This window comes from Equus asinus, chromosome 13, assembly GCF_041296235.1.
Source record: "Equus asinus isolate D_3611 breed Donkey chromosome 13, EquAss-T2T_v2, whole genome shotgun sequence".
NCBI classification, from domain to species: domain Eukaryota; kingdom Metazoa; phylum Chordata; class Mammalia; order Perissodactyla; family Equidae; genus Equus; species Equus asinus.
Window position 1 is genome coordinate 41,506,438 of NC_091802.1, and position 23,310 is coordinate 41,529,747.

General features: G+C 56.1%; 2 protein-coding genes across 10 annotated transcripts in view; both read right to left on the minus strand.

The window, feature by feature from the left end:
- ZNF385C (zinc finger protein 385C) overlaps positions 1–13,022 on the minus strand; it is a 50,314-nt gene extending 37,292 nt beyond the window's left edge. For 3 of the 9 annotated variants that reach the window (XM_044744906.2, XM_014833700.3, XM_070483272.1), the window contains exon 1: positions 12,947–13,022. Coding sequence is in view for 1 of the 9 variants with exons in the window: in XM_070483270.1 (XP_070339371.1) it covers positions 3,249–3,381 (133 nt within the window). In the remaining 8 variants the exon portion in view is untranslated. Of the gene's footprint in view, positions 1–3,248; positions 3,435–4,170; positions 4,361–12,778 lie in introns of those variants that run through there. The other 6 variants (XM_070483270.1, XM_070483275.1, XM_070483273.1 and 3 more) reach the window with 6 other exon arrangements.
- A 1,608-nt stretch (positions 13,023–14,630) lies between these two features.
- On the minus strand, positions 14,631–23,201 carry DHX58 (DExH-box helicase 58). Its single transcript, XM_014833837.3, has 13 exons — positions 23,058–23,201; positions 22,672–22,840; positions 22,290–22,491; positions 21,737–21,927; positions 20,894–21,010; positions 20,193–20,319; positions 19,863–20,054; positions 18,884–19,134; positions 18,189–18,338; positions 17,937–18,098; positions 16,760–16,950; positions 15,604–15,700; positions 14,631–15,293 (listed from the first exon to the last, which is right to left on the minus strand). The coding sequence occupies exons 2-13, from the start codon at positions 22,837–22,839 to the stop codon at positions 15,108–15,110; spliced, it is 2,034 nt and encodes a 677-aa protein (XP_014689323.3). The 5' UTR covers position 22,840; positions 23,058–23,201; the 3' UTR covers positions 14,631–15,107.
- Positions 23,202–23,310: the final 109 nt, after the last annotated feature.

Below are 23,310 nucleotides of genomic sequence, written 5' to 3' on the forward strand. Positions count from 1 at the left end.
GCATCACCGATGGGGGGTTATGGTCCCTGTTTTGGAGCCAGGGACATGGAGGCTCAGAGAAGTGAAGGGACTTCACAACCCACATTACCAGCTTGGAAGGGGCCCATGCAGAACAGGAGCCGAGGTGAGCCTGGCCTTAAGGCTATGCCCTTTTTCCTGCCCCATGGCGCCTTCCCTGAGTGCTCAATAAATATAATCTCTGCCACAAAGATATGAGATGGTTCTACTAATGGTTCATACTAACAACACCAAGGGCCTGGCTGAAGCAAAGCCTGTAGGAAAGGAGCTCAGGCAAGGAGCCATAGACCTCTACCCAGCCAGCAGCTTCTATTCTGCTCATAGTCTGGACTGGGGTAGGGTGTGCGGCACAATTCTGGGCCCCTGGGTTCCAGGAGGATGGGTGAAGCCCTAACCTCAGGTCAGCCTGCCTGGTCCATCACAGGTCCTTTCTGTTCCCACTGAAAGGGCAGAATCACTAATGGCTAGAACAAGTCCACCGTGATCCCTTCCCCCTGTGAGGCCAGCCTTTTGCCTCCTAAAATAGCCCAGAGCCACCATGTGCCCAGGGCGGCTCCCCACTGCTTGCAAATCCCCCTGAAATTAAATCCCCATCCTGCCCCAAGCAGAACGGCACCACCTCCTGCCGCCTCTGGGCTCAGGGCTGGCCAGGCTCACCCCAATGGAAACAGGGACAGTCGTCCTTCACGGTGACCGAGACATAAATCCCCAAATAATGAGACAGGCGCTGGGAACACAGAGCCAGGCATGGTGCTAATTGGTTCACTTCTGGGCAGGCGTGATGTGGAGACAACAGCAATGGGCCTCGGTGTCCCAGCCAGTAAAATGGGGTGGGGGGACAACTTCCTGGGTCCCTGGCTGGGCTGATTTTCTGTGCCCTCTGATAGGCCTCACACCCAAACTCACAGCAGCCCCTTCCTAGAACTTAAATTCTCAGACGTCAAAGGGAAGGTTGGGGTTCCCCAATGGGTCTTGAAGTAGGGAGGCCTGAAACATCCCTACCATGACCTAGAAACACTTTCTTTCTACTGAAAAAACCCCAAAACAAACCAAGGCTCAGTCCCCTGAGGATGCATGAGGATGGGGCTGGGGAGGCCGGGAGGGCCTGGCGCAGTCTCCCTGCTCCTCTTGTGAGGCCAGTAATGGGTTCTTGGACGAGCCAGAGGACCTCAGTTTGCAGTAATCAGGATGAGATTATCACATTAAACTTTCAAAGTCTTTGCTCAAAAAGAAGCAGCAGCAGCTGACATCCTTGACTCCCCTGACTTTGCCATCATCGCCCTCTCCTGGACCATGGCCAGAAGAGCTCCAGATACCGGCCCCACGAAGGCCCCACCGCACTGGTGTGAAGCTGGGGGATGGCCAGGATGACCTCCAGGCCGGGCTGCTTCTGAGTTGCGGTGAGATGGAAGGGAGGAGCGGGGGACAGGGGTGAGCTGTGTCTGTGGGAGCAGTCATGCGCCACATAATGATGTTTTGGTCAATGATGGACCACATATACGACAGTCGCTCCATAACCGCATATCCTGGGTGTGTGGGAGGCTGTACCATCTCGCTTTGTGTAAGTGCACTCGATGATGTTCGCACAATGACGCATTTATCAGAATGTGTCCCCGTCGTTAAGCAGCACACGACTGTAATTTGGGTGGGCGGCAGCATGAGAACCCAAGTAACTTGGAATTGAGCAACATGAACTTACATTACGACTCTGCCACTTGCTAACCTGTGACTGGGAACACGCTCTTTTTCTCCACACCTCAGTTTCCCCAACTGTAAAATGGGGATACCAATAACAATAACTAATAATAACTCCCCTGACCCAAGGCTGACAGCTGAGAAGATTAGATAACACATAAAAAATATCCTGCCAGTTGTAAAGAGCCATTGTGATGTGGGGGATGACACTGCTACTTACAGCAGCAGAGACAGTGATGAGACTGCAGAAAGAACTTCCTCACAGCTGTGCATGGGAAACGGGGCAAAAAGAGGAAGACAAACGGGCCTGGGTGGAACCCCCAAAATCTCACCAACAATCCCCTCTCCCAACAGGGTGCCCATCCCCTTGTCCAGACTAAACCCCTCCCCTCCTGCCCATCATCTTGCCTCCCAAGGCTGCCGGTCGGTCCCCAATCTTTCCCAGCCCAGAGCTGTATCCAACTTATGTTTGTTGCCAATGCAATGGAAATTATTTCAACCTCCTCATCCAGCTCGGCAAAGCTACTGGGCTGTGTAGGAGAGGCCAGGGCTGGAGGAGAGGAGGCTGGGAACTGGGGTGCCCACAGCAGGGGTAGCCCCCTCCCCAGAATATTAGCTGCAATAGTAGCAGTCTAGAAGGTGGTCAGCTTACTGGGGGGACTGCCCCATACTGCCGTATAGAAGGGAAGGGGAAGGCTGAGGGCCCAGGGGTCCTCACTGGGACCTTGGCTACCTTCCCTTTTACTTAAAGAGCTGCATTCAGAAGAGCCCGGGAGAGGCCCTGACTGCCAGCCAGGATCAACCCTGTGGAAATTAAGCTCTTTGAGTCTCCCCAACCCACCTTCCATTTCCTGATGCTTTTACTTGGTTAGTTTGTCCAGCAGAATCCTCCCACCCCGGCCCACCCCACCGGACCTTGGGGTCCTTTCCCCCTTCCTCAGGATGAGAAACTGAACCTAACCCATCCTAACCTCTGAAGGTTGGAGGCAGGGGGAGGCTGCAGATGACCCTGAGAATCCCAGGTCACCTGGGGCAGGAGGGAGGGGAGAGCCTCCAAGCCCGCTGGCTGGGAGAGACGTAGGGTGGCCGTGGTCCACCTTGCTGGTCAGGGAGCAGCTGCCGACCACATCAAGGAGTCCTCCTCTCAAATTGGTCTGGCGGGTGGAAGCACATGGCCGTTGCAGGCCATGAAGGAGGCCTTTCAAAGACAGCCGAGAGCTTCCAAGAAACGCCCCGGGAATGGGCTGTGTCAACACGTCCTTTGCCCCCCAGGCCCTCTGTCCATCCTCCACGCTACTTCCCACAGCAGGGCTGCTCAAAAGCATTGGCGGGAGGCGGTACGGGGCCCAGGACAGAGTCCCAGGCTCTAGAACCGTCAGACCTTGGGCAAGTTGCTTCACCTCTCTGATCTGTAAAATGGGCCCAAGAGTATCTACCTGTTGGGATACTAACAGGCTGTTGGGAGAATTAAGAGATGATATAGGGAGAGTGTCTACCACTGTGCCTGGAACAGAGTAGGTGCTCAAGAAACTCACTCAGGGGCTGGCCCCGTGGCCGAATGGTTAAGTTCGCGCGCTCCGCTGTAGACGGCCCAGTGTTTCGTTGGTTCGAATCCTGGGTGCGGACATGGCACTGCTCATCAAACCACGCTGAGGCAGCGTCCCACATACCACAGCTAGAAGGACCCACAACGAAGAATATAGAACTATGTACTGGAGGGGCTTTGGGGAGAAAAAGGAAAAAATAAAATCTTTAAAAAAAAAAATCTCACTCAATAAACACCTATTAAACACTTAGGAAATGTCAGGCCCTCCATTCTACATCCAGGGGGTCCAGCAGTGAACAATGTCCTGAGGGGTCCTCAAGGAGCTTGCAATCTAGAGGGGATGGTCACAGTCAATAAGGAGACCAACACACAAGGTCGGGGGGACAAGCCACCAGCTAAGGCCTCTCTGAGGAGGGAATAGTTCAACCAGACCTGGCTGACCTGAGGGACAGGCCTGTCTGAGGGTCCTCAACAGAGTCACCTGGGCAGCTTTGAAAATTTCTGATGCCTGGGCACCCCCCCCCCCCCCAGGGACTCTCATGGACTGATCTGAGGTGCAGCCTGGAGCCCTGGACTTTTAAATTTGGCCCAGGTGATTCTGATGTGCAGCCAAGGGTGAGACCCCTCGCCCCGCTGTTTTCCCAAGTGCCTGGCCACGTGTGCATCACCTGGGGAGCCTGCCAGGCATCCTGGGCTGGGCCCCAACCCCCGAGGTTTGGATTCAGGGGCTGGGGGGAGGCCCTGCGTCTGCTTTTTTAACAAGCACCCAGGTGATTCTGAAGAGCAGACAGGTCTAGAGAGGCGTCTAGAAGAGCAAGTCTGAGCTCGGAGCATGGCACTCAGAGCCCTCCATGGCTGCCCCTACCATGCCCACACGGGACCACCTGCTGCTTCCATACACACTGACCCACCTCTTTGCCCTCCGGCGGGGAGGCCCCACCTCTTTTCTCAGCCACTAAACGCTGCGCATGCTCCGAGGCGTACCACGAAGCCTGAAGATTCCCACCGCTGTGGGCTGGGGCTTTGCTTCCCCACCGCTGGAAGACCCCATGCCGTTCTGTTCCACGTCCACGCTTCATGTCCAGCCAGACCGTGGGCTCCCGGGTGGAAGGCTGGCTCCTCCTACCACGTGGCACCCCAGAGGGAATGACTTGTCCCAGTTGAAGGAATACCAAATCTACCCCAGCCTCTGCTGGGCACAACTGCTCCCACAACTGGGCCAAAGGTAGCAGGGTTGTGACCTGCTCCTCGAGATCCCTGCTCCAACCTCTTCTCCTGCCCTGGGTCCCGGGACTCCTCTGCTGGAGTCTCACTTCTCTCCCTCCCGCTGCACTCTTAGCCCTACGCTAGGGGCCAGGCCCTGGGATGAGAGACATTGCACAGTTATGCCCTCCGAAGCAGAGATGCTCCAGAATACCGCCTCTATCCCTGCTGAAGAATCAGGGCCCCTCCTTAGCTGCCTGGCCTGAGGGACGCCCACCCCTTGCTTTTGGGAAGCAGCATAGTATAGCCATACTGTCTGGGTTCAGATCCTATCTCTGCCACTTCCTAGCTAGTGATTTTGGCCACCTCCATGCCTCAGTTTCCCCATCTGTAAAATAAGGATAAATAGTACCTCTCTTAAGGGTCGTTATGGGCATTAAATGAGTTAATATTTGTAAAGAGTTTAGTAAACACATACATGGTAATCACTACGTGTGGTTATTAAATAATCTTTAAAATTCATGATTCTAAGAAGGTGATGCTTTAATCAGTCAACAAAGTGGGCCCTGATGATGTGCTAGGTCTGGGAGGCTGGGATTAAGATTCCATTTTACAGGTGAGGAGACTGAGGACCAAGGAAAGGAAGTGACTTGCCCAGATGACACCCAAACCCTGGGTCTGTGTCACTTCAAGCCTCCTCTCCCCAAGCAGCCCCAGGCCCACTTTCCTCACTCCTCAGGCGCCTGGCCTGGCCCGGCCCAGGTGGGCTCCATGCCTCGCAACAACAGAGGGCCTTTTATACCCCTGCCCAGGGTCACACCCTGAGCTCGGAGCCACGGGCCGGACAAGCGCCCTGTGTCTGGGTCTGTTTCACTGCCAGGTCTGCGGTTGCCCTGGCTGCTCCAGCCACGTGCTCTGGGTGGGCAGACCCAAGAGCCACCCCCCACCTCTTGCAGTCTCCCACCCCAACCTCGGCAGGGCATCCCTGACTGTCCCTCAGCCCCATTCAGCCAGGAGATGGACCGGGAGGGAGCCCCAAGGAAAACACCCTGGTTCTTTGGCTCCATCCTGTGCAAACTCTGAGTGGCCAGACTTTGGGGTGTCTGGGGCCTCAGAGGAAGGGAGGGGCAGGAGCTGAGGGTGGGAGGTGACATCGAGGTCACTCTGGGCACATAGGGAGGACCATGCTGGGGTCCTTGGGAGTGGGACAGGACCCTAATCTTTCTTCAATCAGTTCACTTCTCTTTACCACCCAGATTAGTATCACAGCCTCCTCATCAGCGTCCCTGCCTCCACTTCTCCATTTCCAGCCCTTCCGGTCTGCTCTCCAATGGCCAGAGGAGTCTTTTAAAAAGGCAAATCTAATCGTGTCACTCTCCTGTTTAAAACCTCCTAAGGCTTCTCCTTCACTTTAGGAGGAGCCTTACCCCAGCCTGGAAGATCTGGCTGCTACCTGCCTCCCCAAAGTCCTTCTCTCCCGACTGGCCCCTCCACCTTCCCTCCCACAGATTAACTGAGATATAAACACAATCCTCCATCTAAGAACATCACTGGTAGAAGTAACACTGACGATGGCTAGAACTGGAAAAAAAAACTCATTATTCACTAAAATGGACAGAATTCAATCTTGACACACATCTTGTTTTAAATTTAAATGTTCCAGAATTGGATGCAATTGATTATCTGCCAATCAATCACAGAATGGCAGAGACTAGGGTCAGGAGCCTTGGATCGATCAATGAGTCAAATCTTGGCAGCAGAATTTATACAGAATTGATGCCAATGAAAATAATTTCTGTAAAATTAAAAGGGAATTTAAAAAAATGGAAATTTGTTTAACTGCACCATAGGGGAAAAACTGAAAAATCTGACTGCGGAATTCAGTTGGATGAATAGAGTTCGAACTGGAAAACACTTTCTAAAAAAGTCTTCAGTGTTGGTATGTTTTGGTTTAAAATGTTTGCATCCAAAACATTGTTGGGGTCAAAATGTCCAGGTCAACATATCCTATGCCCCTCCGATCTGTTTTCGAACTACTCCCTACCTTGCTTACATCCTCCAGCCACACTGGGCTCTTTCTCTCCCTGGAGCACAGCAAGCTCTCCCTCACCTCAGGGCCTTCCCTCGGCCTAGAGGGTGCTTTTCCTTCTGGCTCCAACCTCCCCTTCTCAGGATGATGCTGAAAGAGCCCCTCTGTGAGAGGCCTCCCCGGTTGCCCTCCTTAAAGTAGATTTCCTTCCTGCCTCCTCGTGTTCTCTCATATTCACCCTGTCTTCCTCCTCCTTGAATTCCCAGGGCAGGCCTAGCAAGTATAACACATAGGAGGTACTCAATAAATATCTGTTGAATGAATGAATGAGGCGGTGTCACTGGGTGAGGGGCAGGGGAATGGACTGGCGCTTACAAGGGCCCCTGGGAGAGAAAAGGGTCAGGCCAGAGACACATTCTTCTGTTTCTGCCTCCCCTTACTCGTGACACCAAGTTCCAGAGAAGCCCATTTCAGCAGGAGAGAAAAGTGGGACAATACCAGTCTTGCTCCATTTCTGCCCCTTGCCCAGCTTCCCAAGGTCCAGGTCCAAGTGCCAACTGGCCAGCTGCCCCCCAGCTGGGCTGCCCCCCTCCTCCCCCCACTTGGCTCCCACATTTGGCTGCTGGCCAGGCTATTTGGGGAAACTTCCTGATCTCCCCTCTGGCCTCTCCGCCCCCACACTTCATCCTGCAGCCCCGGAATAGCTGTCCCCAGCCTTAACCTAGGGACAGTCACATTCCCAATTAGCACCCAGATGGTTGAAACCATCTCTAAAAGGTTCTCGTGCCCCTCTCCCCTCAGGAAGCTGCTAACTAGCACAGCAGATCTTAGAACAAGGTCACAAGAATGTTACCTCTCCCTACACTTCCTCCCCAGCCGGAGACCCGGGAGGGAACCAGAGGTCTCCATGGCAGGCCTGTGAAGATGCAGGAGATGTGGGTGAGAGGGAGATGCAGGGAAAGCCAAGAAATGGCAAAAAAAAAAAAAAAAAAAAGGCTCCTTTTTGCCCAAGGAGCAGCTCTGGCTGGCCCGGGAGGAGGCCTGGCTGTGTGGAGTGGGGAGATGTGGGTTTAAGTCCAGACTCTGCCTGAATCGGGATTTCGTTCCCTCTCCAGGTGTTCATAGGGCAGGATGAGACAGTTCTGTGTACAGTACAGTACCACACAACATCGAATGGAAAGACCCTTGGGGTCCCAGGGAGATCATTCTGGGATGGATCCTGGGAGGGGCCCCAAACCCATCAGAGAATTATTCCTCTGCTGAAGTCTCACTCTATCACTGCCTCAAGGCTCAGCCACCGAGAGCCGGACAGGCAGGTGGGGAGACTTCTCCACATTCTGAAGACCACACCCCATGGGTTCCTCTTTGGGAATCCCCAGAGAAGCCAAGGGTTCCAGTTCCCAACACTTTCTCCCGTATATCCCCTCCACTAGGCAAAGGTTGGGGGGATGCAGGGCTATATCTTGTCTCTCCCGGTGCTGCCCGCCCAGTGGGAGGGGTCAGCTGGCATCAGATGTAGGAGTCAACAGACCTGAGATCAGGAGGGTTGAGAAATCAGGGACCTGAGGATGTTGAGAGGCACGTGGGGGGCTGGAGGGAGGGCAGCGAGGGCAGTGGGAGCATGGCGGGGCTGGCCTGGCCTCCTGCCGGGGCATCTGAAGTGGGGAAAAGGAGCTATGGAGTCGGTCCTCACCCCACCCAAGGAAACTTTAGTCAAATAAACAAACAGCCAACACAGCCGCTCCTGTGTGAGGAGCCATGGCAGTGAGGAGAGGCCCGTGGAGGTGGGGAGGCCTGGGAAGAGGGCAGGGAGGCTGCTGGAACAGGTCCGCAGCCCTGGGGCAGTTGGCGGAAATGTCTGGAACAGGGTGGGGAGCACGGCCGTGGTTTGGAGCAGGAAGCTGGGGCCTGGGCTGGGTGCGCCAAGCTCGGCTGCTTCGAGGAAAAAGAAAAGCGTCAAATTGCCCCACTCTGGTCAGTGCCTCTTCTGAAAGAGACTCACAGTCCCCAACACCCTTTGCTCGGCCCCAAGTCAATCAGGTCAACCACACAGACAAAGTGACCCCCCAGCCCTGCTCCCAGGCCTACGACCCCCGACCTTATCACTGAAGAACAACATTTCAGAGTCTGGAGTCAAAGTCCCCACATTCTCAAGTTCTCAGCAGAGGAGCTGGGGAGATGGGCCAACATCTGTCCTTGCCTGGAGTGGAGGGGCCCAGAAGTGGTGGCAGGCCCTGCGATGCTTTGTCCCCTTCTATGCACCCAGGGACATCTGGCTGTCCTATTCCCCTGGGGCACCTCACGAGAGTAAGACAGAGAGAGATCAGAGAGACACACTCAGACTTAGAGGCAGAGAGGGAGAGATAAGGACAGAAACAGATGCCACAGAATCAGAGACACAGAGAGACAAGGAGAGAGATTGAGAGTGAGGAGTGTGTGTGACAGAGAGACAGACACACAAGGGCAGAGACACACCCAGAAAAAGAGAGAGAGACAGAGACACACATCAGAGAAAGGAGAAAGAGAGAAAGACACACAGAAAAAGACAGACTCAGAGTCAGGGAGAGAGGAGAGACAGACAGAAAATGACAGGCACAGGGGCAGGGGAAGGACCAAGCAGAGAGCATGCACGGGACACAGAGACAGACACACTTACAGGATGAGAGGCAGAAAGAGGCTCAGAGAACTACACAGGGACAGACGGACTGAGAGACTCAGGACTGGAGACTCTCCTGTGGGACTTGGGGGAGCAGAGGTGCCAAATGTCGAGCCTGGCGGGGTTTGCGAGGAGTCCCAAGAGAGCGACGCTGCTACGTCCTGTCCCTAACACCGAACCAATGCAGGCATCTGGCCCCCAGCCACCCTCAAGTAAGCCAACCCCTGGCCACTGGAGCTGGCAGGTCACCCAAGGTGAATGAAAAGTCACTGACAGGGAGAGTGAGAGTGACGGTGGGGAAGGCGTGTGGTCAGCAGAGTGCATGTGTCAGGAGGGTGTGCAGGGGGCCCGTACCTGAGACTGCCCTTGAGGCAGCACTGAGGGGTATGCAACTGCGTACAGCAACATCTGTGAGTTAGTGTCAGCGGGCATGCACCCTGGGTGTGTGAGAGTGTCTGAGTGTGAGTGTGCGTGTGTGAGGGCATGCGTGAGTGTGTGTGTGTCCAGTTCCATCAAGCACTTCGCAGCACTAATGAGGCCAAGGTGGCAGGTGTGATCCTCAAACAGCCCAATCAGAATCCATGAGTGAGTCAGGGACAGCCACAAAAAGGCTGCGTGACTCTCTCTTCTGAACAGACGGTGTGTCCAGGTGCCACAGGGCACTCAACTATGGTTGAGACCGATATGCCATTCATTCCTGCCAGGGATGACTCCCACCATCTGGCCAGCTGGCCCCCACCCTCTTCCCCATCCAAAGCTCAAGATCCAAACTTACAGGAGGACCCACATTACAGACACATGGCCCCCTTCCTGGCGGCCGGCACAGCTCCTTCTGAGAAGGGCAGCTGGAGGGATGTGGGGTCCAGCCCTGATCCTCCCCCAGTCTAACTTCCATCTCTCCTGCTGCTGCAGCCCCATTTGGCTCCCTTGTTGCTCTCTGGGTCCAATGAGTGCCCACACCCTCCCCACACTCAGGAGATAAGCAAACTCTCTCCCCATCATCCCTTCCCCCTAAGCATCACAGGACATTTAAAACAATTGTCCCAATTTTGGGGTAGAGAATGAGGTCAGGAGGCCCAAGGGGGAACCGCTTGTTGGCGACAGCTGACAGTCTTCATTTCACCTTGAAACTCCTTCCTGGTCCAGGTGGGTGTGTCCTGAGACCAATTTTACAGGGGCGCTACTGTATCGGGGGACAGGGAGAGCAGGAAGGGAATGCACCAAATAGCAGCTTCGGTCACAGGTGCTGCCAGGACCACCCCTAACTGTGCAGGGACTGGGGCAAGAGGACAAATGGGGGCCCACATACATGTTTCTAAATATTTAAAAGTTATAAATCAAGTGAACAACCTGTTAATTAAAATATGTTCTAAGCTCCCACCTTGACAAATACAATTTCATAATGACCTGGAAGACCAGGTTCCAATTTAGAGTCCTCTGACTCCTGGGAGTTTTGCAGGAGAACAATGCTGTGTAGGGAGAGACACCTCCACTCCCACCCTGGCCCCGGCCAACAACCCCACTTCCTACTGCCAGCAACTTTCTGCACCCCAAGCGACTCATATCCACATATGTGTTCACCTGGCCTCACATCTGAGTTCCATCTTCATGCCTAGCAAACAGCTGCCCCTTAGCTGTCTTCAGTCGTCCCTCAAATCTAGGGGTGCAAGTACTAGTGGCATAACGTGCCCTGAGGAGAACAGGCCCAGGGAAGATGTTTGCATGGGCTGGGAGCAAGCTGGCCACCATCTGGGCAGGGAGCTCCAGAGTGACAGGTCTGGAGAATGTGGCCTTGAAGGGGATGCATAGCCTCATCCCCTTGGCCCTGCTTACTCCTCACCCTACAGGGAGAGGGATGGCCAGAGTGGAGCCCTTGAAAGCGCCCAGCTAGGGCACGGGCACGCCCTCCCTTGCCCAGGTTTAAGGGTGCTTACTAGACCCAGGCTTCCCTGGCAGCCTCCAGAGCTCGGGCCAGGGACTGAAGCTGTCTTTCCATTGGAGGGCAGCTTGGACAATCCCCAAACAGGACTTTCAGTCCCTTGCATTATTTATCTTCCTGGAAAAGTTTAGTGCAGCTCGACCCCAACTTGTGCGTTTCTGGACTGGGCAGGGCAGGGAGGTGATGACAACCAGGCATTTTTCTCGGTTGGGTCTCTAAGCCAGTTTGCTCCCCAGAGACACAGCCCCAAGTGGGCTCCTCCTGCCCCTGGTCCCTGCCCTGCTGGGGCCCCTCTGCTCACCCTGGAGACAAAAAAACAGGGCGATTAAGAGAGAAGGAGGCGAGGGGCCCTGGGCAGCCCAGATGGGTCCAGCAGAGAGCCAGGGACCAGCAGGGGGCAGGGGCTGGTGGGGTGATGTCGGTGAAGGGCATTGCTCTCTCTGGCCAAGTGAAAAAAAAACTTCCAACCACCACCACCACCCGCCGCAGACTGGCTTTGCTGTCCCACACATGAGGGGACACTTACACTGGCTGAGCCCTCACCCGGCGCCAGGCACTGGCTAAGCACTCTACGTGCATATTCTCATTTAATCCTTGCAGCCACCCTATGAGGCGGGTTCTATTATTATCCCCATTTTACAGGTGGGAAAGCGAGCTCGAAGAGGTTAAGTAACTTACCCAAAGTCACACAGTAGGTAGAGGAGACAGAACTCAAGTCTAATTGACCCCAAAGTCCCCACTCTTTCCACTATAGTGCATTGCCTCCCAGAAGCAAGAAGTTGGCATGGAAGCAGAAAGGATGAAGGGCAGAGCTGAGACAGAACTTACGATAGTGTGTGTGGTGGAGGGAGACAACAGAATGGGGGAACTAGATAGACAGAGCAAGCTCCCCGATCTGAGGTGGATCTTGGTCTGTCCGTAGGCTTGTGATGATCCCTAGGAGGTCCATGGATCCTGGATGAATCCAGATGGCAGCATACTGACTTCTCTCTGTTCTACAATCCGGGGCCCTCTGCTCTACCCAGACCCAGCACCCAGGCCCAAAGTCTGACTCTCCTTTGTGGCTCAGAGTTCTAAGTATCACATCTGAGCTGCCAGCCCAGGACCTCCTCTTCCAGGAAGCTTTTCTTGAGGTCCTAGGAGGCAGGACCCATTTCCTATAGCTCAAATCCCAACACAGAGGGTGCAAATGCACCCCACATCTACTATAAGGTCCGCTTCTGTGATCACCTCCCCCAGTTGGCTCTGGGACACGGACACAGAAAAAATCTACTCAGTCTCCAGGCTCTGTGGGTTCCCCAGGCCATCTGGACGATCCCCCTCTCCCTTACTCGCGCACATCTGTACCCAGGTGTAAATACAAGATGCAGGTGTCCTGGGGCTGACCAGGAAAGCCAGGCCCCAGCTCAGCTAGGCAGTGGCTCTTACCTCATTAACCCACAGCACAGAAGCCGTTTGGGCCACTTCATCACTCCCTAAGGGAGGCGGTAGGATGCTGCACTCGGATGAGGCACGGGGCACCGCCAGTCAATGAGGTTCCTTACCCAGCGGAGGACTGCAGTCACCACCCCCAATCTCTCCTCCAGAAAGCTGCGTGCCTGGGGCCCTGTCGCTTCCCATCCCTCAGAGCCCGCCCCGGCATCGGCGACAGCCAGCCGGGACCCTCTAAACTTCCCCAGAGTTTAGTCCCACCTGCTAGATGCCTAGCGTCGGTGCGCAGAGCCGAGAGAGATGTCCTTGCTGTCCTCTGGGGTCCCCCAGTTTTGAGACGAGGGCACAGGACAGGTGGAAGGGGCTGCCTTGTTCTCCTGCGCTGCCCTTGAGGTCCTCAGAGTGGACCAGCGCGCGTCGCTGACTTACCTGCGGTGCAGAGACCGAGCTCGCCGCGCCACCTGCTCTCGCCGCGCTTCGGAGCTCAGCGGCTTCGGGCTGGCGGGGGACGGGGCGGGGCCCTGCTCGGGGGCGGGGCCTGGGAGGGGGAGCCGCGGTCGAGCCCCTCCCTGAGTCTCAGCCGGGTGGGGTGGGCCAGTCCGTCCAGGTGGGCAGAAAGGGCGGAGCATCCGGGCCACGGGGGAGGGTCTGGAGCTCTGGCTTTTCTGAGGCTGGGAAGTTAGGATGCCTGGGTCCTGAGACCTCACGGAATCCCCTCTTTCGGGCAGCCTTGCCCAGAAGACCTGGAGGCAGTGGCTCCATGTGAAGATCCGTCATTGGAAAAAGAAAACCCAAGAACCTCTTCTTGCCTGAGTTCCCCCTTGCATCTGAACTCAAGAAAGCTCTCCCAGCCTGGCAAGGTGGGTGAGAGAGAGAATACTCCCTCTAAAGCGAGGGTCACGCATCCAGCGGTCAGCTGGCTATGTATGGGCTCAGGCCACTGAGGGGACCATTAGGTGCCCAGGTCACCTTTATCCTCAATCCATCTCTCTCCCTGCAACACAGCTGCCCGCTCTGCCCCCAACACCAGCTCAGGTCCCTCAGCTGTCACTGTTTAGCCCTGGAATGACAGGCGTCCGGACTCCGTGCGTCCAGCCGCATTCAAGGCCATTGAGCTTAGCACCCCTAGGCCCCTGCCCCCCTCCCTCTGCCCCCAGTCGCTAATTTTATTGAGCTGTAAAAGGCACGTTCCTGGCAGGGGAGATAACAAGTGAAGGCAAAGTGGGGAGCAGATGGGCAGAAGAAGGGGCCCCTGGAGGTGGAGATGGGACAGGAGGGAGGAGAAGGGTGACTCCTGGAGCCAGGGCCAAGGGACACCAGAGATCAGGAGGAAGAAGGGCCCTAGGGAAGAGGGGAACACTCTGGGGGTATGGAGACCCAAAAGACTGGAACTGGAACTTCAGCCCCTAGTCGGACACGAGGTGGACTGAAGAAAGAAGATGCTGGGGGAGGGAGAGTGCACTATTTCCCATCTACCCTGAGGCAGGACCACTGATGTAGCAGGAGGGAAGCAGGTTAGATGGCAGGAAGGACTGCCATCCTGCTCTCAGATCTCTGCCCTAGCCCCCTCTCTTCCTCTTGAAGGTGACTCCTGCCTGCTGGGCCTCTTACTACAGAAATAGCCTTTCCCTGAAGAATCAACCTAGATCTTGCCTGTCTTTTTCTCTTTCTTTCCTGTTAAAATGAGAACAGAAAATTTAGGCCTTTACAACTCCCTCCACCCCCATGCCTACCTGAGCCCCACCCCTCGAATCCTGGCTCTCAGCCTCTCCCCAGCCCGGGGGAGATGACCTGGGGATTAAGAGAAGGTAGACAGCAGGGCATTGGGGTTGGAGCCTATTATGGGGTGGAGGGGGCAGGAAGGCCTCATTCGTGATGGCTCTCAAATCTAGACTTTTGATGTTCTCTCCAAATAAGGTTACATGAGAGCCATAAAGTGGGGTGTTAAAAAAAACTTTTAACATTAAAAATATAGCACAAAGCAGATCAGTGGATGGGGGGTGGTGGGGTTACAATGGGAACAATGAAACTTTTGAGGGTGACAGCTATGTTCATTATCTTGACTGTGGAGGAGCATGCAAATGTTAAAACTTATCAAATTAGACACCATAAATATTTATGTACAGTTTATTTTATGTCAATTATACCTCAACAAATCTGTTTTTCAAATACCACATGTTGTCTACACCAATTTCCCACTTCTTTACTTTTAATTTATGGGGAGCCTCAAAAAATAGAAGTGGCCTTCGCAGGGAAGGAATATCGAGGGGCCGAGAGAAACTGGTGATTCCTCGTACAGTGTGGCCATTCTCCTGCCTCAGTCTCCCCTCCATCCAGTGCGTAGGAAAGGGTCTGTGTGGTGTGAGTGGGGTCTGGGGCTGAGATGTGGTCCTCCAGCTGCTTCACCAGGGTGGGGGCCCAAGCCCGCCTGGGCGCCCAGGGTTCCTCTGTACCTGGTCAGCATGGTGCCCCCAGCTGGTGACTCAGGCAGGAGGGGCCTGGACCCAGGCTTTGCCCAGGGGAAGATGGTGGCTGCTGCGGACTCTCCCGCCCCCTGCAGCCTGAGCTGAGCACTGCAGCGACAAGGTGGTCAGTCCAGGGAGAGGTCCGACAGGCTCTGGGCACAGTGCTGCAGGTAGTTGAAGTCAGGTACCGGGAAGGGCACGTGGGACCACTTCTTGGCCTGGACCCGCCCTCGCGGGGTCTCCAGCAGCATGCTGCGGACTTTGATCACTGGCAGCTTCACAGACTTGTAGATCATCTGCATACCCCAGGACTGGGGGTGGGACAGAGACGGCCGGGTGTGGGTCTCTGTCCTCAGACTGGGCTTCTCTCCTCAAGGTAGCGTCCATGAATGCAGGGCCTGTGCCTCCCACCTCAGACTGAGAGCTATCTCCCCCATCACACTGTGGGCTCCCTAAGACAGGGAGTTGGACCACTCTCCTCAGACTGGGGGCTCCTAGGGGAGGGCTGTCTCCCCCATGCCAGTGGGGGCATCCTGATGTCCTGATGGCAGAGGCTGCGCCTCCTCTCTCAGACCGAGTCTTCTGAAGACTGGAGCTAAGAGCCATGGCCCCAGCACTTACCTCCCCACAGTTCCTGCAGCTAACGGCGCCCCCAGGCTTCCAGTCCTTGAACTCTCTGTCGATGACCACAGCCTTCTGGGAGACTTTGTAGTAGATCCTGGAGAGGAACGGGAGTGGCCACAGCCCTCATGGACCCTCCGAGCCCCAGCTCTCATGCCTGCTTGCTGAGCCTCTGCCTGGGCCTTTCTACCTTTCAAGAGGCCCAGACACCTCCCAGGACCAGGAAATCTGATCTTCGAAAAGCTCTGCCTGCGCTGCCTCCATTGCACTCCCTTCTGCCCACGTTCAGGCCTCAGCACTACCCACCTGGGTGATTTCAACAGTCTCCCAAGAGATCTCCCTGCGCCATCCATCCTTCCATCCCATCTCATCCTTACTCCCAACCCCACGCCATCCTTCCGCCAGCTCATCTTCTAAAATGAGTGATCTTTTAGAGCGATCTCCTAAAAATGTAAATCTGGCCCTGACATTCCCTTGCTCAACATCCCTCCGGGAGCATTGAGTGCCTCCAGGACGAAGGCCCGACCTTCACGGTCCTCCACAGGCTCGGCTGTCTTCTTTCAGAATCTCATCCTTCACAGCCTTCTGCTCAGGTCAACCAGAATTATTCCTGTCGCATCAGCCCCGCCTATACTCATCTCACACTCCAGCCCGATCCACCATGCCAGACCTAGCCGAAATGCTGCCTCCTCAAATGTGAGCCTGTATGAAGATCCTGGGCACAGTGGCCTGCACAGAGTAGGTGCCTAATAAACACTGAACAAATGAATGCATGGAGGGAAGACAAGGGAAGCTTACCCTTTAGGGGACAGAGGAGGAGGGGGTGGCTCAGGGACAACTAGCCCCTCTTGATGTCTTCAGAGTAGGTAGGACCCAGGGGGCCAGCTTGTGGCCCCTCAGCATTTGGCTTCCTGAATTCCAGCTCTTGCTCAACCACATAGTTGCTGTGGGAGCTTGGGCAAGTCACTTAGCCTCTCTGAGCCTCTATTTCCTCATCTGTAAAATGCGATGGTGATAAAACCTGTCTGACCAGACTACTGTGAAAACGCTCTGTAAGTTCCCAAACCCTCCAAGCACCATCTGGATGGGAGGGATTCTTAGTCCCCCTGCACACCCCTCCCCCCGTCATCCAGACAGCCCCTTCCATAGGTCTCACGAGAAGTTGGGGTTCACGTTGACGTGGTGGGTGCCCTCCACCTTCCGCAGGTCACTCCCATAGCCCACAGCCACCATGCAGTTGATGCAGAGGAGCTGCACCTCGTCCGCCAGGAACTGCCGCCGCTGGCTCTCCCGCTGGGCCGCCTGGGCTGCCCGCTTGACCAGGGCTGCCCGCTGCAGATCCCGGATCTGGGGTGGGAGGGGACACTAGGCGTGATTGGGGCCCAAGAGACCCAACTCCAGGAATGCTCCCAGGGGACACAGAGCTCCCAAAGACCTCAGATCATTAGGACCCAGAAGAGACTTTCCTCGACCCTCCCTGGAGCTTTTAGAAACAGCTCTGGGGCTGGCCCCGAGTGTAGTGGTTAAATTCAGGCACCCGAATCGGCAGCCTGGGTTCGCAGGTTCCATTCCCGGGCGCGGACCTACACCACTCGTCAGCCATGTTGTGGCTGCAACCCACGTATAAAATAGAGAAAGATTGGCACAGATGTTAGCTCAGGGCTAACCTTCCTCAAGCAAAAAAAGAGGAAGATTGGCAACAGATGTTAGCTCAGGGCAAATGTTCCTCAACAACAACAAAAAAGGAAGCAACTCTGTGGAGAAAAATAATACAGGGGTGGGGCAAAGGTGGGGGCGGGGCAAGCTTTCTCATTGAATCTTTGGCCCTGCTTTGGAGGATTTTGTGCAAAGCTGATTCTTTGAGTCTAACACAAGGCATCATTAATAATTATGCTGGGACAACAGGAGTAAACAGGGACCATCCTGGGCAAGGGGACAATGGTGACCCTGCCTCACGGGAACTGATTCAAGTCCTGGTTCTGGGCTTATTTGTACATGTGTCTTGGTTTCCGCCCCCCCTCCACCCCCCGCCCCCCACCACCTGGCTCCAGAAAGGCTGTAAGGCGGCTCTCACAGATACACCAAGTATTTAGTAACAAGGATAAATTAAAAGCCCTGGACAAGGCCTGTTTCCAAGGCATCTGGAGAACAGCCATTGCCTTCCCTGGCAGCCCCACCCCTGGCCTCTACCCATCCATCCATTCACACCCTCCCCAGGTGGGCCAAGAGGGCCCTCAGAGGAAGAGGGGTGCGCATGTGTGTGCAATCAGAGAGCTTCCAGGCAGAGCATCCTAAGCCCCTCTCCCTGCAGGGCGCACAGGCTGCCCACAGACCTTGGCCTGGTACTCAGCCTCATCCATCTCCTGCACAGCAGCCACTGCCCGTTCCATCAGAGCCTCCAGCTCCTCATTGGTCAGCTCCCGCCGCAGCTCCCGACTGTCCTCAGTTGCCACAAATGAGTACACACTCTGACCAGCCCGGGCACGGCCCCTTGCCTGGAGAGAGAGAGAAGGGAGGGGCCTGAGTGGGGCTGGGGTCCCACCCAGGATCCTTTGAGGGCTGTTGAGAGCGGGGTGGTTGGGCACCTGGACCATGGAGATCTCGTTGGTCAGGAGCCCATAGCGCACCACCACATTGCACTGGGGGATGTCCAGGCCCTCTTCCGCCACACTCGTGGCCACCAGGAGGTTCAGGGTGCCAACCCGGAACTTACGGATCACTTCTTGCTGTTCCCTCTGGGGATGGGGGAGGAGAAAGAGGATGGTGCATGAGGTGGGGTCAGGCCCACCCTCCTGCCAGCCCAGCCTCTTCTGGTTCAGCCCTTTGACTCACAATCTTGGCCCTTTCCCTAAGGACCCTGTGTCTCCACCTCTATCTCCAAGTACACCCCATCCCCACCCCAAGATCTTGCCCGTTTTCCCAGGTGACCATCTAACCCCTCTCTCCCCTAGGGACTCCCTATGGGTCCCTGCCTCTCTATCCAGGAGCTCTCAGGACCTAGCCTTCTCCTGCAAGGGACCCCAGGCCCCTGATTCCCTGTCCCAAGGACATCATTCACCTCTTTTCCTGCAGCTCCCGAAGCCTCTGCTTTTCTGCCCCCAGGGAACCCCAGACTAGGGGGACCTTCAAAACTGGGGATTTCAGTGTCCATCTCTCTCCCCCAGCTCTCTGCCCTCTGCCTGGGGATAATCAGCCTCCTATCTCTCTGTGAAGACCCCGACCCATCCCCTTTTCCCCTAGGGAGTCCCCCAGCCTCAGCTCCTTTCCCCAAAGCCCACACCTGGGTCATATGGGTGCTCTGGCTGCTGTTCCCAGCCCCAATCAGTGTCTGGGCCTGGATGTCCACTGTCTGCAGGCCAGGCTGGTGCTGGAGCCAGAGCAGGAGGGAGCGAGCGCTCTGGCGGGTTCGGGTGAAGATGATGCCCCGGGGGCTCTCGTTCCTGAACTGCTTCTTAAGGATCTGTTCCAGCTTCTCCAGTTTAGGGTTCTCTGGGCCACAAGTTGCCAGGCGGGCCAGCTCATTCTTGTGCTCTGCCAGAAAAGCCCAAAACAGGGACAGGACTCAGGCCTGGAGATGAGATGAGATGGGATGGGGTGGGGTGGGGTGGGGTGGGGTGGGGTGGGCAGGGCAGGGCAGGGCAGGGCAGGGTGTGTGCTCACAGGGATAGGATTGCAGGAGTACAGAGGGGGACTGAGGATAACTGCTCCTGCCTAATTCCCCTTGAGCAGCACCAAGAGCACACTGAAGGACACCCTATGCCTGCGCAGCCTCAAGGCCAGCCAGCCTTACACCAGGGGCCTACCGTAGAGGACTTTTTGCCCACATACCTCAGGCCAACACTCCTCTTCCACCTAAGTACCAGGATGACCCTTGACCTTTTCATGTTGACCTCTGCTACCCAAGACTGACTCCACCTCAGGTCTCTTCAGAAAGATCCTTGCCCCCCCAAACCCCTTGTGCTAGGGCCTCTAGCCTTAAATTTCATCTCTGGCCACCTCATGTCCCAGTTCAAAGGTATCACACACCCCAGACTTTCAGGGACAGTCCCAATTAAATGGTTTAAAAAAAAATCTTTGTCAATAACATGAATTAGTTTTTACATCTATGCAAACCTTCACAAATAAGGGCATACATCTTTTGTCATATCCACAGCTTTGACTTTAGGTTAGAAAAATAGGGCGCCCGTACCCTCACTGGTACCTTCCAAATCCGTGTTGGCGCCCGGTTCTCACCCCTCCCGCCTCCCCGAGAGCCTCACCATCGAACAGCGCCAGCAGCCAGCGCTCGGCATCCAGGACCTGCGTCTTAGTGGCACGCTCCCAGTCGTAGAAATCCTGCAGCGTGGCCAGGGCGTCCACGGCGCGCACCGTGTCGTGGATGAGCAGCGCGTCGTTGTAGCGCCGCAGGTGCAGCGCGTACACCCGCCGTTGCTGGAGCCCCGCCGCAGCCGCTGCGGGCGGCAGGGGCGCAAGGGCTGAGTGGCCACGCCCCTCCAAGGTCCGCCCCCACCTAGGCTCCGCCCCCAGGCAGGCCCGGTCCACAGCGCCCCCACAGCCGCCTCGCCCTCCGCCCGGGCAGCCCCTCTCACCAGTCTGGCTCAGCTCCACCACCTGCTGCTCGTACATCTGCGTCCCGAAGTCCCGGCTCAACTCGGGCATCTCCAGATGGTCGTGGACTTGGTCCATGAGATTCTTCAGCTTGTCCCCAAATGGGTCCTGGAGAGAAGAGTGCAGGGATTCCCATACACCTCAGGGGAATGGGCACCCAGTGGGGGCGCTGATCTCCACGGGAAGCCGCGCCGCTACTGGCTACTGCCGTCACGTCGGTGTTGGAGAGCAGGGAGCTCCTGGCTGGAGGCAGGGGTCAGGTTCCTGTACCGCTCCTGCTCTGTCTGCACCTCCTATGTCCCCTTGACCTCTGGCCTGAGCACAGTGAGGTCTAGTCCTTGCCCAGCCCTGTCCTAGCAGACACCAGGCAGTGTTAGCATGGCAGGAGAGAGCTCCTAACAGCCTTGGCACAGAGAGCCCCAGCTTTATGGTTTGCAAAGCACTCTACAGTGTGCCCAGGGTTTTGACAGATGCTCACGGTGGCATCTGAGTCAAATCAAACAGAGGCTGTGGGCATGGGCTGCATGAGCCCCATTTCACAGAAAGGAGAAATGGAGGCTCAGATACATAAGCAAGTAACCTGAAGTCACAGAGCTCCTGAGGGTAGAGTCAGGGCTCAACCCTGGGGGCCCTAATTTCACACCAGACCCCACCTCCACCCCGTGCCCATCCCTTCACACACCTGGCTGCGCCTTTGGCAGACATCATACTGTTTGCAGGGCTGGGGGCTGTGTTCCTGCAGCTGGGGGTGGTGGTTCTGGGGTGACATGATGCGCCACGTGTCCAGATTGGCACAGAGCTGGGGCAACAGAGAGGGGCTCATTGGAATGGAGGGGGTCCCGTGGGGACAATGGGCAGAGCTCTGGGGCAGGATGGGTCCAGCTGAGGCAGGGCCATTGGGAGTGGGGATTCATATATTCAACAAATATTTATTGCCCGCCCTCTCTGTCCTGGTGCTGGTGTCTAGGTACTGGGGAGACAGAGCATCTTAGACTGGAGCTGGGGAGACAGAGGATAAACCATGAAGAGTAACAAGAGAATTTTAGTGTTAACGAGCTCTGAAAAGAATGAAATTGGATGGTACGATAGAGTGCAGGGGGGTGATCAGGGAAGATCAGGGAGAGGTGACATTTAAGCTGTTCCCTGAATAACAAGAAGGAGCCGGAAAGGTAAAGTGCAGGGGGAAGAGCATTCAGGGCAAAAGGAATGGCAAGTGGAAAGGGAGAACAGCCAGGCTGAGACGCTGGAGATAGAAGGCCAGTGTCATGGGAGTGAGGGCAAAGGGGGAAGAAGTGAGGCTGGAGAGGCAGGCAGGGGCGAGGTCACAGGGAACTTTGTAAGGCAGAGTAGAGAGCTGGCAGTTTATTCTAAGTACAGTGAGAAGCTACTGGAGCCTGGAGCTTAGGTGAGGAAGGGGCCCGTCCCTGCCTGAGGGAGCCTGGTAGGGCTGGTGGGCATGGGGTAGGGCAGGCCAGGGAGGTCCTAGGGGGTCAGGTTGGGGGAGGGTCGCAGGGACCAAGCTGACCTGCAGGATGTGGTCAATGGCCCCCTCGAGCTTGGAGGCCCCGCCAGTGCCTGGGGAAGCTGTGAGACCCAGCACCTGGGGCAAGGGCAGTGTCCTCTGGAGTTTATGCTCTAGGTACCGGCTCAGGATGATGTTGTAGACAGTGTCTTTGTGCGTGTGGTGACACTCGTCCACCACAAGCAGGGAGAAGGCTGGGAGCACAAGGGGAGAAGACTGTGACCCACAGACCCTTCCCCCCCCGATAAGTTTCGTTTCATGTATTCCCCACAACTCATCTACGAACTCCTTCCTCCTTTCACAACTTGCAGCCAGTCCCCAGAGAATGGGCCAGGCAGGGATAATTTATCTCCATTTTAGAGATTAGTAAACTGAGGCTCAGCTGGGGGACGGGACTCACCCAAGATCCTGCACTGTAGCCAGGTCTGTTTCTACTAGGGTGTATGCTGGAGTTTGGCAAATGGGGAACCCCTCACATCTCTACTACAAGTGCCCTGGGGGTGGCAGGCAGGGGAGCCTCAGGTGCACACCCTTTCCCCCTGCCCACAGCCCTCACCATTGAGCTCCACGTGCTCCTCTTCCTCAGAGCTTGTCAGCGCCATCTGCAGCAGCTCAGCTGTGCAGATGAGCAGGTCATGGTGCCGGGCCAGGTGGCCAAAGCCAGCTCGTGGCCCCATGTCCCCGCTCAGGGTTGTGATGGTCCAGCGTTTGTCCAGCATCCGGCTGAACTCCTCACAATGCTGGGTCACCAGGTGCACCTGGGGATGGAAAATGAGATGGGGAGAAGCAGCTGCATCAGAGGCAAGTGGGGTTGGGGGAGGCAAGGACCGGAATGGGTGAAGACAGGTGAGCTTAGAGTTGGCCACAGCAGCTCTGGAGTTCTGTCTTGAGGCACCCATGGAGCTAAGACCCCACTGAGGGGAGGGCAAACCACTCACCCTGTTGACCAATACGACCACCTTGGCTCCATCCACAGTCTCCAGATGCCTCTTGGCCACATAAGCAGCTGCCCGCGTCTTCCCAGCACCCGTGGGCAGCCATATGATGATATTCTTGCCCTCCAGGGCAGGCATAATCACCTCCCACTGGTAGGGTCGCAGCTCCATTCTGGGAATGGCAGGGGATTCAGACCTCCAGGCCCCACACCCCTCCCCACTCCCAGCCAGCCCAGTCTGGTACAGAGAGCTCTCTTTGCCCAGGACTCTATCCTGCCTGAGGGAGGTGGGGCAGGGCACCGCAGGGACCCACCAGGAACCTGATCTGGCCAAGAGGGGAGACAGGAGTAACAGAGACTACACCGGCCCCCTGCCCAGCCAGGTCTCACCTGCACCACCTGCGGAGGGCAGCCCCCCTGGGTTTGCTTGGTTTATTTAGCCCAGCCCGGATGCCGCTGGGCTCTGCTGAGATCGAAAATGGAAAGCGAAACTTAGGGGAGGAGCCAGCCCAGCCGGAGCTTGGCTTCAGGAATCTCCCTTCCCTGCCCCCCAGAAAAAACTCCTTGTGCACACTTTGGCAAGGGGACAGAAACACTGACAGTGAAGTCGAGTCTCCACACCCACACCCCTGCCCCTTCTGGA